Below are 16,303 nucleotides of genomic sequence, written 5' to 3'. Positions count from 1 at the left end.
CAGTTTACAGTTTTTATCTTTTATGCTTCCCTTATCTTTCTGTTGTGTAAATGAGCTGCCCGATATTGATTAGAATTGTATGACAGTTTTTTTTAAGCTTACAAAGACAGCCTAATCATAGATATTGTGTTTAAAATGTATATAACAAGGTTATTTTTAAATTGATTATACCATTGAAGAAAATTAGCTTAGTGTGTGCAGTGGGCCTCTGCAAGTCCAGTTATTGCCCAGTTTAAGCTGTAAGGCCGTTGACATATTTCCTTATCTGCTTGTGTGTTTTTCTCCAAATTTCTGGTGTATTTTGAGCCATGAATGTTTGCTTGACGGACTGTCTGGATGTTATGTAACCGTGTGATTATACATTTAAATACTGCTGAACACGACAAGAGCAAACGATCACAAAACTGTCTTCTACAGTTTGCCCTTCTTACTCAGCAAATGGCTTAACAGGGACTTCATGGAATAAACGCATCTCAGTAGTGGTAACCTTAAAACATGACACTCTGATCCAGTGCGTGTCAACTGCATCCACCATGTGCTCTCAATACACATTTACCACGGATAGCAAAGACCATAGATAGCTGTACAGAGCGGGGCAAATTCCATAAGAATACGAAGTTCTTACTATCCTCCATGCTTTCCTGGCGTGAAATTCATTGATCAGGCTTGTAAAATCCATTTTACGGAGGAAACAGACAATGCATACCAGAAAATACACAACTATGTTAAAAGAGCCCCAAAAGGGAGACATTTAGAATTGGTTTCTCCATTCAGTTTTAACCAATCAACTTGCAAACAAGCAAACTACCAATAAAGGATCAGCTTTAAAAATAGCAATCGACCAATGAATCAATAAATCAATCAATCAATGAACTTAACGAATTACTGACTGCCTGAGTGATAGGGGCATTCAGTTTTTTTTCGGGCGCACCCTGGCCTAGCTGGGTTCAGTAATTAATGCACGTCATACAGGGAGGCACCACACAGGAGAACATGGGTCTTAATTTAGTGGTCTAATGGTGTGCCTGGTGTCTTCTGAAGTGCTTCTTAAAGACCTGGTCCACTTGTTAGCATTTCAGAACGCCGATTTCTGTTCTGTTCCGAATGCTTTTGAACATCTGATTTCCTGCTGGAGAATCTTCTTATCAGATACTGATTGTTGCCAGGGGGTTCATTGTGGAAATGAACATGCAATGAGCATATTTTTGGCTCCGGTTTTGTCAAAGGCGTTTCTCTGCTGGGTAATGGGATAAGACTTTCATTCATGATTTATTAACTGTCAGAGAGACAAAGTGTGACTGTATCCGGCACATTCTGTCAAGGGCAGAGAAGAGGAGCGGCAGGGACGGAGAGATTCGATTGCGCTGTTTTGCTGCAGTAACGTTTACGTTACAGGGATGGCCCTGGATGGATCGACGCAACTAAAAAAACACAAAAAAAAACGTGATCGCTACATGAAACAATGCTTGAAACTATCGACTGTCAGATCAATAAGACCATTTATGGTGAGGTAGCCATGGTAATGGGCAAGGTTTATGTGTAAACCCAGCAGCAATGTTGCACTCCTAGCTGTATCTTAATTCTTACAGCTCAGAGACGTGCTTTAAGCTGAGATTCAAACAGCCGCTCGCCATAAAAGAAAATCACATAGGGAGGTAAAAGGATGAATTGCTGCTTGTAGCTTTGAAGAGAAGGAAGATGTGTTTCACAATCCGAAGAAGAAGGTTATGCTCACGTTTCTGAGAAGATTCACGCTGTTAGAGTGAAGCACAGAATTAGCGTTCATGCGCTGTAACCGGGACGGATTACAAATGATGACTGCATTTTTTCCCTCTCTAACACTACATTGATGCTTTTGCGCTGTACTTTTGTAGAGGGACGAAATGTTGCATTGGATTGAATATTGGCGAGGGTAACATGGTAGCATTGGACCAGGGTTCGAGTCTCTGCCCTGGTTCCGTGTGTGGAGTTTGCATGTTCTCCCTGCCTGATCATGTGGTTTCCCCCCACAGTCCAAAAACGTGCTGATGTTATTTAAAATTGCCAAATTGTAGATAGGTTTGGATGTGTGCTGTGATAGGTCAGCAAGCCTGGCACCTATATAATATTTCCAGGAGGGACTCCAAACCCTGCGACCTTGCATAGGAAACGCTGATATGGAAAATAGATGAATGATTATTGGCTGGTTTCGCTTACGCTGGAGAGGCGCTAGTGGAATAAATGTCTTATTTTTGATCGTGAAAGCAGGAGCGAATCAGTTCATTCGTATGAGCAACATGAAAGTCGACAGTTGAAATGGTTACTTAGGATAAGGCAGTTTACCAGTTAGAAGGTGAGTATGCTCGGCCCGCTGCCTGCAGTGCGCGCCAGGCTGGCTGCCGCAACTGCAAATCTTCTTTGGCTTCCCAGCTCTCAGTTGGCGATTATAAAGAAGATTAGCAACTGGCCCTTTCAGACACAAACTGTCAGCTAACTGTCACGTGATCAGCTGCACCAAAGGCAGACCTGAGGAGTACATTCTGGGTTATCTGATCAGTGAAGTTCTGACTAAGGCTAAAATATGTGGTAGGGCTATACATAAGGGCATCAGGTACATATAAGGGCATCAGGTACATATAAGGGCATCAGGTACATATAAGGGCATCAGGTACATATAAGGGCATCGGGTACGGTATGGGACCAGAGCTAAGTTCAAAGCGGTTTCTTATAGGTCTGGGTTTAAATGGTTAAAATCTTTCCTATTAGCATAAATGTTTCTGTGTTGTTAATTCATCTACCTGTGTTTATCTGTTGATTTTGTCTGGCTGCTAATTCCACGAATAACTTACAGACTTGAAATGAATGCATCCCTTATCAGTGCACTAGCATTACCTGTCTGAAGCCTTCTGATGTGCTTGTTCCCAGCTAACCCTCTGTCCTCCCCCCGCAGGTCACATCTCGTGCCAGCCTCCCCACCCCCTCCCCCCCTCCCGGGTGCCAGCGGCAGGTTGCTATGGAGAACTCCTCGGTGGCATCTGCGTCCTCGGAGGCTGGCAGCACACGCTCCCAGGAGATCGAGGAGCTCGAGCGCTTCATCGACAGCTACGTGCTGGAGTACCAGGTTCAGGGCCTGCTGAGTGACAAGACCGAGGCGGACGTGGACGAGGAGAAGGCCCAGTCTCATGTGTCACAGGTGGGTGTAAGCTTGCGACTCATTCACTCTCCCAGAAAGGGTTTGATTACCTAACTCATCTGTCACAGGTGGATGTGAGCTCATGACCTGTTTGTGTACCCCGTAAAGGTTTGATCACTCATCCACTGTACAGCTGGATTTCAGGTCAAAATCTACTCACCTCATACAGTAACGGTTTGATTGCTCATCTAGTTTTTGGGTTGGTGTGAGCTCAAGACCCAGTCACTCATACAGTAAAGGTTTGATTACTCACTCTGTTTTCAGGTGGGTGTTAGTTCAAGACCCACTCACTCAGTAAGGGTTTGATTACTCACCTAGTCCCATGTGTTGGGTGTGAGCTCATGACCCATTCCCTCACCCATTAAGGGTTGATTACTCATCCAGTTTACAGGTGGATGTGAGCTCAAGACGCACTCACTCATTTAGTAAGGGTTTGATTACTCATTCAGTTTTCAGGTGGGTGTGAGCTTGCAACCCACTCACTAGCCCAGTAAGGGTTTCATTGCATAGATCAGATCTGGTCTGTAACGTGAACATAGAGTGAATGTGTGACATGCAGCTTGAATGGGGTGTTGTGTGGCTCTATGTCTGTGATCAGATGGTTGTCTGTTCAAATCTCATGGTTGGCAGTGATGTTATTATTGGGAACTTGAGCAAGGCCCTTAATGCTAGTTACTCCAGGGACTGTGTGATCCTCACTCGTATTTAGCATTGGACAAAAACATCTGATAAATCTGTAAGAACTACAAACATGCAGCCTTTAAGTTAATAACAGAGAGAGCTGATAGCATTGACACCCCAGCAGACTTTCCTTAGTCAGAGGCTAAGCCTCCATGCATGTGATCGGAAGGTCGGCATTTGAAGTCCGGCCTCGGCAGAATAGTCATATCTGTGAGCCCTAGAGCAAGACCCTTAACCCCCAGTTCCACGGGGTCTCTGCGGGTGGCTGCCCTTTGCTGCCAAGGTCGCTGTCACCTGTATATGTACCTATGTGTCCTGGAGAGCAAGATGGGGTAAGTGGGAAGAGAATTTCCCAATGGATCAGCAACGTTTCATTTCAGTTTTTAGATGCCTTTATTCTCGGTGGTATACGCAGCTTTTGGAGAGAAACAATGTTTTTGTGCTTTATGGTGAAAAACGGGTAGAGCTGCGAGGAGGGAAGAAGGTGTAACGCTGCCCGAAACGATACTGGATGTGCCAATATGGGATGTGCCAATATGGGATGTGCCAAAGAATTGAACCAGCAGCTGTCAAAAATTCTGCATGGCCATAATCCACAGAGTTTCCTATGTAATGAGGTTTGACTGGAAGCTCAGCCTAGCTGCACTTATGGAGTCGACTCCATAACAGCATGAATGTTCGCCACATGCTAATTTCCTGTCTTGGACTAACGTGCCTGATAAATATGTAAATGTAATAGCTGGAAGAATCTTTACTGTTTTATGAAATGCATGTTGTATAATCAAAATAGCTACAGGTTTTTCATACAGATAAGAGGTTTGTGAGACTTTGTTCCAACTGGTATGGTGACCGAAGCCTCACAGAGACTGGACTGAGACAGATGAGTTAAATACGACAGACGTCTCGGTTTCCATCAGTGGGTCGAATCTGTTGAAAGGTTTATTCATTCTGAGATGGCTGTTCTGCTTCTATTTATTTTATTTTTTTTTGGGATTTTGGACTGCTGGAAACTGTGTGCGTTCTTAATTATCACTGAATTAAGACATTATGACCTACTGATGATCATTAAGGGAGGGAGAGTGAGCAAGGCGTGGCTGTGTGTTCAATAGTGCCCCCTGCCTGCCAGCCCTAGAATCACTGTAATCTGGCCTGTAAGTATTTTATTCTGGCAGCCTGTAATCTCCACTAGGCTTTTTCTGTGCTCATGCATTGTAGATGCTTGAATTTCCTCCCTTGATTTCCTTGTCTGGACTGTTTGCTTTCTTGTGGCTCCGACCTCATCCTCGTCCCACCCGGCCCTCATGAAAGGCCAGCCTGCGCCCCCATAAACTCTCCCTGCCATGTGACTCTGTTGTGGTTCCTCACAGATGTGTTTGTCACAAGCCTTGGAACACTGTAGTGAATAGTGTACCTCTTAAACCCGACAGTGGCTGGAATGTGCTAACAGGTTAGCGATACACAGGTTAGCGATACACAGGTTAGCGATACACAGGTTAGCGATACACAGGTTAGCGATACACAGGTTAGCAATATACAGATTAGTGATACACAGGTTAGCAATATACAGATTAGTGATGCACAGGTTAGCAATGCACAGATTAGCGATACACAGGTTAGCGATACACAGTTCCTAAAATGAAACTGGCTGCTTTGCAGTTTTGTTTTGTTTTTTTTTGGTTTTTTTTAAAGAATGTAAAGAATTACTAGTGACAACAGGAACATGTACATGTCTGCACTGGAAAACTATGTTGTCTGCATAGTTTCTGATGGTATGTCTTGATGGTATGTCTTGTTTTTGACGAACATCAAATCAAAAAAACCGTACTATTTTTAAAAATGCAATTTTCTTGCATTTATTTTGACAGCCTGGTCTCTGACGTCTGTATCTCCTTGAAGGATTCACACAAGTGTGCGCCTGTGTGCTAAATGTTCTCTCCTCCGAAAGCCTCGTGGTCTGTAATTAGTAATTCGCATAAATCCCAGGTTTATTATTCTGTGATGGCTTTAACTCTGATTTATTAGCATGTGTGTTGGAACTAGCATAGACAAGATCTCAGCCAAGACTGATTAATACTGTGTTTAAAGCATAACATTATACCACAATTACACCAGAATAAAACCGCTTTTAGAAACAACCTCTTATGTTGTCTTTAAATTTATGTTTGTATAATTAATTAAACTATTAATATTGCTACACACTGTAATTTGTAAAGTCAACTTGGACAAAAGATCAAAATGTTTGACCCTGCTTATTATCAAAACGCAGGGGTAACCTATACTAATTGGACTGTGTAGGGATTTATATGATATGTGAATTAAGGAAATAAATACTTACTTTGGCTCTTGGAAATGCTTTTTTTGTTTTTTTTTTCTCCAAGTTGACTTGAAACACTGAATCTGGTTTGAGCTGCTCTTTCGAAATTGTTGCAAACGACAAGAAGCCTAACTTATCTGTCAATGTCACTCCCTGCCTCCCACCTCCCTGTTTTTCACAGTGGACTGAATACTGCAGTGACAAGATAGATGGGAGCTGGTCATCGTCTCGAGGGAGAGGATCTACCAAGCCGGTAAGTCCTGTTGCGGCGTCCGAGTCTCTGCCTGCAGAGGAGATGGCGGGAGACGAGCGTGCCCTCTGTATGCCGGCATGCAACTCTCCGGAGATTTTGGTTCTATAGCGAACACCGCAGGAATCACTTTCATCAAAAGTAAACTTAATGCCTGCATGGACTGTTCATATACTGAACATTAAATAAAGTATACATATATTATTAATATTTTATGTATGTAAACATATATTTGTGAGTGTGTGTATTCCTAAAAGCAGGTGACTAGCAGGAAACTCATTCGAATCAACTAACATGAATGTCTTTAAAAAGCATTCAGTTTGGGAGATGTTTAATTTTTATCTGGTCTCAAGATAAGTTCTCATTTCCAGTGACAGACTAAACGTATCACTCGTCTTTCTATCCATCGTGAGCTTACCCTTCGCTTTGCATTCGACTGGTTGCTAGGAAACCAGACTCCCATGCTAAGGAGTCTGGAATGATACTGGCCAGAACTGGCAAAGCCCTTATTACTGTCTCCTATCCCCTTCAGGGCAATTAATCATTCAGGCCATACGAGTCATCATACGGACCGGCTGTTTTCCCAGTTTGTTTGGAGGTTTGTGTGTACTGTGGACCAGCTTACTGCCGCACGTACAGGAAGTGTGTTTCCCAAGTCCCGCCCCTTCCTATGTGCTGTGGGTGTGTGAGGCTCCATGGGTAGAGCTTAGGCCTCGTCTCGCATCTCACCCAGCCAGATTCCTCCGTTTTCTATTGGTGTGAGCTCTATGAATTCTGTTTCTGACGTGCCACTGGGATGGAGAGCTTCACCGGCTGTTTATTAAAACTCCAGGACTCCTGAGCTTATTTGAGCTTTGGCAACATAAATCAGCCGAACAATTTTATGCTATATATACATTGTTTGATAAGCAACCAATAAAAACTGATGTCTCTTCTGATATTGAGCGGTATGATATTAAAGGAATGTAATTAGGAGTGTCAAACTGAAAGAGATGCGAGTGCTGTCAGTTGTCCAGGGTGATGAATAATGTACTGCGTGTTTCAGCCTTTGAGGCAGTGCCGTCCTGACAGATCTCGTGGACGCCCCTATTTCAAAGCGTGTTTGTGTCCCAGTTTTATACTGACGTGGGTACATTTTAAAAACCAGAAAGTTTCACGATTACATGGACGATTACACTGATAGCTTTCATGCAGTTTTCTAAATGTAATGGCACTAAACTTGGGTCCTTGCTGTCCTCGCATTTCTGCTTCCGTTATGTAGAGGTGGTTTGACAACAGGTCAAAATGCCACCTTAAAGAGAGACAACTTTGTGGTAATATTTATGTTGTGTTGACAACTGGGGGGGGGGGGGGTTGTGCACCTGTTTCCTGTGTTCCAAGGTAATATAGTTATCAGAAGCCAGCAGGAGGTACAAAACACTGCGTCTAAATCCTGCTGTCGAAAACTGCTCTACTGCTGGGTACTTAATTGAGCGTTTCATTATACCGATTCCCCATTCGTGAAAGTTCTGTTTCTGAAATTTCAGTTAACCTGAAGGATCAGTCTTCAGAATGTCTTTTCCCTGACCCTTCTTTCAGCTTTTGTGTTTGTTTTGCTTGTCCTGCCGTTCCTTCCCCTCCATGTGATTATATTCCGAGATTTTTAATGAATTGGTTTACTATTGATTACCTTCTTTCACTGAGTTAGGGATGCAGGATATTGGATTTTTGCAAATAAGATAGAAGAGAAGATTCCTTTATTGTCATTGCACAGAGTACAATGAAATTGAGTTACAGTCCTTGAGGTACCTTCAAACACAACAAACATCACTTCAAAAGAGAAAAATAGTAAAGCTACAAATGAAAATGATTTAAAGTATTAAAAAGAATATATTTTATAAATATAAAACATAGCTAGTATATTTGTGTGGTTATGTGTATAAATAGAATGTTTGTTTGTTGTTGTAATCGAAACAGCAGCTGAGGTATTGCCCTCCCGGATATTGCACAATGAGGCCCGGGTTACTGTACAAACAGAAGCATAGATGTAAACATGAAAACGAAAGTCCGTGTAGCGTTCTGTAGACACAGTAATTGTCGTGGTGTTGATGGTCTGTACTTCGATATTTTCAAGATCTTTTTGCCAGCTACTGATACCATTACATACAGATATTTGTCTTTATGCTGTTCAGCGTGGCGACTCTTAAGATGCGTTATTAAACTGGCAGTGATAATATATGAGTTTTGTTTTACCCCTCGTCACATTGCTGTCACTTTAGAAGCATTGCAAATAGCATGTTATCTGTTTCAGAAAATACTTTAAAATGCTTCCATACAGCTGACATGAAAGTTGTTCCTGGGGTTTCATAATTTAGCGTCGTTACTTGCGTTTGGTGAACGTGTCACTGTGTTGGTCTGGCTCATCGGTAGAAAGCCGTTTCAGCCGTTGTCGATAATGAACCATTTAAGCTTTTGTTGCCCGATACCGATGCCCTGCCAATATCATGGTGCAACCCTAGTTTTTATGCTTTGTCATTTATTTCTTTAGTCTTCATAAACACAGAGTACAGTGTATTTCACTGTCACTGTCTTCATAAACACAAAGTACAGTGTATTTCACTGTCTTCATAAACACAGAATAAAGTTAATTTCACTGTCACTGTCTTCATAAACACAGAATACAGTGTATTTCACTGTCACTGTCTTCATAAACACAGAGTACAGTGTATTTCACTGTCACTGTCTTCATAAACACAGAATACAGTGTATTTCACTGTCTTCATAAACACAGAATACAGTGTATTTGACACTAACGTGTCACTGGCACGGCAGCTCAGCAGGTAGCACTGTTTTGTCACACTTCCAGAGTCGGGAGGCGTTTGTGTGGAGCTCGCATGCTTTCTCCATGTTGCATGATTTACCTCCTGCAATCGAAAGACACGCACGTAGGCTAACTGGCGCCTCAGTGTTGCCTGTCACATGCTGCATGCCTGCGTACGGCTGTCATTTCATCCTTGTGCACACTGGACTTGCTCCCTCTGCTGCTCAGAATCGGCTCCTAGACCTGTAGAATTTCACCAGATTTAACCACTATTCCTGCAAAGCACATAATGCCGTTCTTAGTCTGCGTGTTTTTTTGGGCTTCATTTGTGTTGATATGCAGTGGGCAGGTTTAATGTGAAGAGTGTTTCTGATTTACTATGGAACAGTCCAGGGCCATGATCAGAGTGAGGAGTCCATCTGGTTGGTCTCTCCGGTCGTGCTGCTTTTTCCAGCCCCTGTGCATGACTTTGCATTGATATTGTCTAGATTAGGGGAGTCAAACTGCAGTCCTGGGGGGGCGGAGCCCTGTGTAGCTTCATTCTTTCCCTGTTCCGCCATAAATGATTCAGCTCAAGAGCTGTGTGGTAATTAGCACAAGGAGTTGAATCAGGTGTGTTAAATGAAGGGAAACCTAAAAACTGTGCAGGGCTCCGGCCCCCAGGACTGGAGTCTAGAGGGTTGTTATGTACGGGTGATGATCTGGATAGCTAAACGGTGCAGGATTTACACGCAGATTTACAGTGGATCCCAGGGCAGATGATGAGTACATTTATTCATCTTATCTCAGTGTCCATAATATAAATTGGCATCATCTTCCCTATTGGGGCCCCTCATTGTAACCCGGGGCCCTGATACCCAGTCACACATTCTGTTGTAACCCTTCCCGTGACCCACTGCTATTTTGTTTTCCTCTGTTTCCACTGTGCTGAACCCAAAACAGCCGTCCTCCACTCCTCTGTAAAAGTAAAGTCACTACTCTGTCTGTCTGTATTTATGAAGCTTTGGTCTATTGATATTTGAGCCGTAATCTTAAGAAACTTTTAATCAGGGCTAAAATATTTACATTTTTATATGATTAACATAAAAATAATTAAGAAATATTAAAAAGCACAATACAAAACAAGAACCACCACATTGATTTATTAAATGCATAGTATGGAATTAAGCTGGTTTTATTTTAACATAAATGTTATAATATTTATGACAATATACACTTTTTTCTGGTTAAAATGTCTTGGTTTGAAGCAAACTGAAATAGACCGAAAATTGTGAGGAAGCCTGTTGTGGTGACGTGGACATTTTCGTTCTGTCATCTGTTCAGAAATCCATCTTTTCCGATAGTGGAGGCTGTAGCTCAGTCTTAGGGCCGTGAAGATGCGTTGATGCATCGCGATGAATGTATTGCTGAGATCATGGTTCAGCTGCACCGATATGTAACTTCCAGATCGGTTATAATTTTTGAAGGCAACAGAGGACATAGGCCTCCGTAATTATAATAATCCTTCTGCTCCCGGTTTGCATGTTCTTGCATTCGTGTGCTGCAGGTTGACGCTAATTCGACATACTAAATCAACCAATAATAATGAAAATTAATGTTCGGAGATTCGGCTTTCTTTGTATTCCTTTAACTTTGTGTGATTACGTTCCTATGGTCATATTTGTGAATTCATTTCAGTGAAGTAAAAGGTTTGAATTTCGGTAATGAAAATATCTAATTAATTTATTCAAATCACGGTAAAGATTTCTGATGTATCAGATTGTTCCCTGAAGACTCATATCTGAACCAATTGGGGACCGATGATTTACACTGTTAATTTCAGAAGATAACGTTGCATTTTTAGAAACCGATTTTTGGGGCAAAGAGAGGAGGACTTTGTAACGGAATCCACCAGAGCAGCGTCTGACGTTTTATGAAATCCTGTTGGATTGCTGGGTTTGCCTCCCCCTCCCCCCCCCCCCCCCCCCCCCCCCAGGACATGGTGCTCAGCTATTATTGTTTTAAGCAATACAGTGTGGCTAAACCAAACATCCTCCAGCGCTCTTTCCCTATTTGGTGTTTTTCTTCGTCAGCTTACAGTAGTTCGTTTCCCTAATTTTGGGTGTTAGAGCTTCTGATTAAACTCAGTTGTTCCAGTTTTGACTAATTGTAATTATTTATTATCATCAGTTGTTCCTTTTCTGCATTTATAATTAAAGTTTGTTTTACACGTCTATGAATTGTTTACTTATTTGTTGTGTGGAATGAGACAAGGTCATTAAATCGTGAAAAACGCATGATTAATTTTTGCTTAAAATTATAATACATAATGTAAATGCAAATTTTCTTTGCGCCTTGGTTGTGAATTAGGCCTGCGATTTGTGAAGGGCATTATGATTGTGATGATTATGCTTGTTTTAGGGGCGGTGTGCAGCTCAGCAGGTTAGCTCTCTTCGGAATGTCACGGGCTCAAATCCCATGCTTACCAGAGTAGACACATCTCTGGTGGCCTCTTAATCAAGGCCCTTAATGCTCCAGGGGACCTGGTTTGGCAGCTGACACTGAGCTCTGACCCCAAGCTTCACTCTTGCATCTATATCTTAGGAAAGGTGAGCAGGATTGGACATGAGAAAACTAGCACATTGCATTGTAGCTGTTCTCATGCTTGTGCAAATGGCAGTTAAGGCTTCCCTAGTCTAATATGACGTGCGTACCGTTTGCCAGGCGGGATGGGGTCGCTGAGCGGCTGCTCTTTGCCCTCCAGTTCCACGCTGGCTTGCCTTTACCTTCCTGGACAAACACACCTGCTCCCTCACAGCACCGAGCCGCGCCCCGCTTATGTGGCACCCTCCCCCCAAACCGGCCTCCTCCCCTATCACTGGCGTGCGTCTTTCAAGGAAGTTAGCCACCCGAAGGGCTTTCCTGTTTTTCGCTCTACCATGGCCCAGTCAGAGCGTCAGGTAAACCGTTTGGGGGTGGTAGGTGGCTGGGGGGGGGTACTCCTGGCGTGTTCAGCCGCCGCTACACTCTGATGTGTGTTACTGCCGCTCTCCTGTTCTACCGCGGAATACGTGCGCTGCTTTTGTCACGCAGGTCACTGCGTCAACAGCTCGGGTTTCAGAGTTTCCTTGTCTGCCAACCTGACGGACTGCCGATTACAGGCTGCTTGCGTGTGTATGAAGTGGCATAATCCCGCCAAGGGAACATTTACGTTCGTTAATTTAGCAGGTGCTTTTGTGTGAAGCGAATACCAGAGCGCAGGGTTAGATGGTGACCCAGGGGCAGTTGGGGTTAAGGGCCTTGCTTTAGGGGCGAACGGTGTAATAACTCTGCCCGTAACAGGATTTGAACCAACGGCCTTCCAATCACCAGTACAGAGCCCTAACTTGCAATTCCGTACATCACCCCCAGTTAGTAGTAGCAGTTACACTGTTTCACCGGCACTTCTCTTGTTTAGGATGTCTATCATTTGTCAAAACCATAATACTGTCTTTCCATAAAAATGCTTCACCCTTCGTTTTGAATGTGAATGCAGATGCATGCAGTTTTTAAAAAGCTGAATTACATTTAGAATAATTTTACTCTATGGCGAAAATGATAGGTTATGACCTGAGGGTCTTGGTTAATTTTCTTTTTTCGTGTCTGAAATTGTGAAGCAGCTTAACAGGAGATGGACTCCTGGTATTTCTGTACTGCTGGCTTTGTGTGAGCCACAGTAAACTGAAAATTGCTTATCCTGAGCTCATTAAACAACTGGGATGGAACCTTATGTCATGAGCAATGTAGCTGAATTTTTCAGTTTTTTTCTATCTTAATAAGCACTATTTTAAAGCTTCTTTGTCCTCTTAAATAAGGTGAATTTGTTCAGTCTGTTTTCGTTTGCTTTTCTGTGATAACTTGTTAAATCCCTACGGGCTAATTGAAATTTCTCATAAAATGATGGTTAATTATAGACTTCCTGCTGAGTCGCCTAATAACATTGTGTGCTGGGTTCAAATAATTTGCTAATTAAATTGTTAGTGCTCTATGACTTTTCGTACGTTTGGTTCGTTCTCTTGATTTATTTCTAACTGTGTTGTTTCAGGATGACTGGGAGCACAGCAGCAATGACAGCACTGGATCGCGACCCAGTTCAGGCTCCCGGCCCGGGTCTGGATCTAGGTCAGGCAGTCGGGGGCGGAGCAATCAATTCCGTGGCCCTGCAAAGGTAATACATGCCAAATCCGGCACGAAAATCCTAAGCAGAAATTCTACTCTGTCTGCATAGTACTGACACCTGTCTGTAAATAGCCTGTGCTGGGATTCAGGTGTTTGCAGATTTTTGCGTGAATATTGTAAATGGCGCAGTGTCCTGGTCGTACAGAACTCACTGTCATTATTGTTGAGAATCTCATTGAATTTGATGCTTATTTTTCTTCTAATCTGTTCCTTTCCGAATGTTTCTTCCTTTTCAAATTCTTTATTTTCAAATTAATGTATCTTAATATAAGAAACCTGCAGTTTTACCAGAATGCAGTTTAATAGCTCGATCCAAGGTAGTTCTATGCGGCGGATTTCTCTTACGTTTAGAACAGCAGAGTGGAGACTCTTGCTGCCGTGTGATTGACAGGAGCGTGAGCTGCAGTACGGCCGATACCACACTCTGCCTTCAGCCACTCACATACTGTCCAACACTTTGTTCAAATGGTGTAATTGATGCCATTGTCAGACACGCTTAATTGCCTTTTTGGGCAGCTGACGTCTTCAGATAAAAAAATGTATTGAAAATGTCTGCGTGACAGACTTTTTTCTCTCTCTCTCTCTCTCTCTCTCTGTCACACACACAGACACAAGCACACGCACATACGGCAATGAATTTTTTAGCCAGACAAAAACGTAAAGCACGAAAAAAACGATATTCACTAAATTTAACAAAAAAAAAAAAAAACTAAAATATTTTCCTACCCACTGATTGTGGTGAATTTTTTAAGATCCTAAATAATGTTGGGGGCACCCTATAACTTCCACGGAGGCGACTTGTATTTGAATGCCGCCATATGTTACTTTCAGCTCTTAATTTCTTTGCATTGCCATTTCCTACCCCTCTTGTCCGTCGGCTGCAGAATGGAAACAGGGAAGGCCCCTTTGATATACTGGGAACTGACATCTGGGCTGCCAACACTTTGGATTCTCACGGGTAAGATGCCTGTGCCTGTCTTCAGTGTTTCATTCGCAGTGATGGACCGCTAGCATCACGAATATGATCCCGGCCCATGCCTGATCCTTGGTGGTTTAAAATTGCGTAACTTCGGGTATAGGAGTATATTTTTTAATTTGTATGCGTTCAGCGATCATGTGACCATAGATGTTGTCACTTTCGGCATCATTTTCATTGTTTCCTGAAAAGTATGAAGCAGCGTGGATATTTCAAATCAAATCACCTTTATGGTCGCATCAATAGATCCAGTGAACTAGTGAGTGAAAATCTTGGGTCATGAGTATCCTATCAGCAGTGCGGTACGTTAAATAAATGTAAACTGTACGTAAAGCAACTGTACAGCAATGTACACTCTACACATGCACAAGGAATCTATATAATACACAATACAATAGAAGACAATGCAATATAAACACAATGCACCACAGTGCAGACAGACACTGTAGGTGAACACCACCCTTAGTGCCCCAGAGGCATGCACCAGTGCAGTGGGGGGTGGGGTGGTGACCCTGGGGGGGGGCTGCTGCAGTTCCAGCAGTGGTTACCATATATTCTCTGTTGTTCTGTTGCAAGAAATCAGACTTTCCAGTCAGGCTACCGATTTGCTGTGTGAAGTTTCGTTTTGCATCCTTTTGTAGTTCGATGACGTCACACACCTTTTCTTGTCACTGGTACTGCAGGCAGGTGCTTGTGTCTCCATCTCCTGCTGCCTGACTATTAGTAATTGTGTTATAGACGCTTCTCAGTAGCTAATATGTAGCAGACACCTGTTTCGGTCTCTGTGGGGGGGGACGTGTGGCCCAGGGGATTAGAATGTTATCCCTGTCATCAGAAGATCACTGGTTCAAATCCCCGGGTTGGAGTGATGTCACCATTGGGCTATTTAACCCCCAGTTGCTGCAGGGGCTGGTTGTCCCTGCTTTTTCAAAATGTATGTCACTGGATAAAACCATTGCTAAATAAATAATCCCTGTGTAAAGCATGTCAGTAGTACGGGCTTAAGGAGGCTTTCCTGCCTGCGTAGTTACATAGTACAAATGCAGTGGCCTTTGCTGACTTGATATCTATGCTTCTATGTCTGTTACACTGCACCTACACTAAGCAGTGTATGCTACACTGTGACTCGTTGCTCCTAAGACTCACACCTGTTGTCTTCGATGCAGAGTAGCCAGGGAGTCAGAGTGAATGATCTGGAAACTGTGTGACCCTGTCACAGTAAACAAACACAGTTACACATTCCATCATACACTCTATGCTTGATAATCGGTATTGTGGATGGATCTGTGGAATTATATTTTAAGATGATGATCTTCAGATCAAATAAGAGATTAAATTTAATTTCTTGGAGAAGAATGGAAGGGAAAAAGACACAATCCCAGTGAGAGGTGCTGCGTCTGTGGGTGCCTGAGTATTCATTAGCTCTGCTTCTTCTCTGCTCTACTGGATTTACTGGTTTCAAAACTGGATTTGGTGCATATCTATGATTTCTATTTCTTCTATTTTATTATTATTAATATTATTATTATATTTTTAATGTAATGTGACCAGATTAATCATCCCCCTACTTATCTAATTGCATAAAGCTTATGTTTATATGTTAACTTACGGCTGAATTGTTAAATAACAAACTATCGCATAAGCCTTCATAACGACTCGGCCACTCAGCTCCATTCTGGAACCTCCTTATAGCTTTAGTTCAGGACTTGGGGAGATGTGTGATGAAGCTCGGAGTGTCTTCTTGATGTTCTTTGCACAGAGGAGTGACCTGGGACCTTCAGCCGGAGAAGCTTGATATCTCGCAGTTCCACCGGAAGCCATTCAGGGGGACGCCAAAGCCCTTCCCCCACTTTGACCGAGAAGGGTGAGTGTCGTGCCGCATACGTCGTTAGAAAAATGCACGTAGGAACTCT

At 42.8% G+C, this 16,303-nt stretch overlaps 2 protein-coding genes across 5 annotated transcripts in view; one reads left to right on the top strand and one right to left on the bottom strand.

The window, feature by feature from the left end:
- bxdc2 (brix domain containing 2) overlaps nucleotides 1-16,303 on the bottom strand; it is a 277,175-nt gene that overhangs the window by 172,962 nt on the left and 87,910 nt on the right. The window contains exon 1 of one of the 2 annotated variants that reach the window (XM_049019742.1): nucleotides 11,077-11,080. The exons of the other annotated variant lie outside the window; for it this stretch is intronic. The gene's annotated coding sequence lies outside the window, so the exon portion shown is untranslated. Of the gene's footprint in view, nucleotides 1-11,076; nucleotides 11,081-16,303 lie in introns of those variants that run through there. 2 annotated transcript variants of the gene reach the window in all.
- Nucleotides 1-16,303, top strand: part of ctif (CBP80/20-dependent translation initiation factor) — a 71,317-nt gene that overhangs the window by 5,667 nt on the left and 49,347 nt on the right. For 2 of the 3 annotated variants that reach the window (XM_049019725.1, XM_049019723.1), the window contains exons 2-6: nucleotides 2,930-3,172; nucleotides 6,349-6,420; nucleotides 13,281-13,403; nucleotides 14,299-14,372; nucleotides 16,150-16,254. In XM_049019725.1, the coding sequence (XP_048875682.1) occupies nucleotides 2,993-3,172; nucleotides 6,349-6,420; nucleotides 13,281-13,403; nucleotides 14,299-14,372; nucleotides 16,150-16,254 (554 nt within the window). In that variant the 5' untranslated portion in view covers nucleotides 2,930-2,992. Of the gene's footprint in view, nucleotides 1-2,929; nucleotides 3,173-6,348; nucleotides 6,421-12,003; nucleotides 12,157-13,280; nucleotides 13,404-14,298; nucleotides 14,373-16,149; nucleotides 16,255-16,303 lie in introns of those variants that run through there. The other variant, XM_049019724.1, reaches the window with a different exon arrangement.

This window comes from Brienomyrus brachyistius, chromosome 7 (genome assembly GCF_023856365.1).
Source record: "Brienomyrus brachyistius isolate T26 chromosome 7, BBRACH_0.4, whole genome shotgun sequence".
NCBI lineage: Eukaryota > Metazoa > Chordata > Actinopteri > Osteoglossiformes > Mormyridae > Brienomyrus > Brienomyrus brachyistius.
The sequence above is the reverse complement of the archived record's forward strand: the minus strand, read 5'-3'. Positions and strand labels throughout refer to the sequence as shown.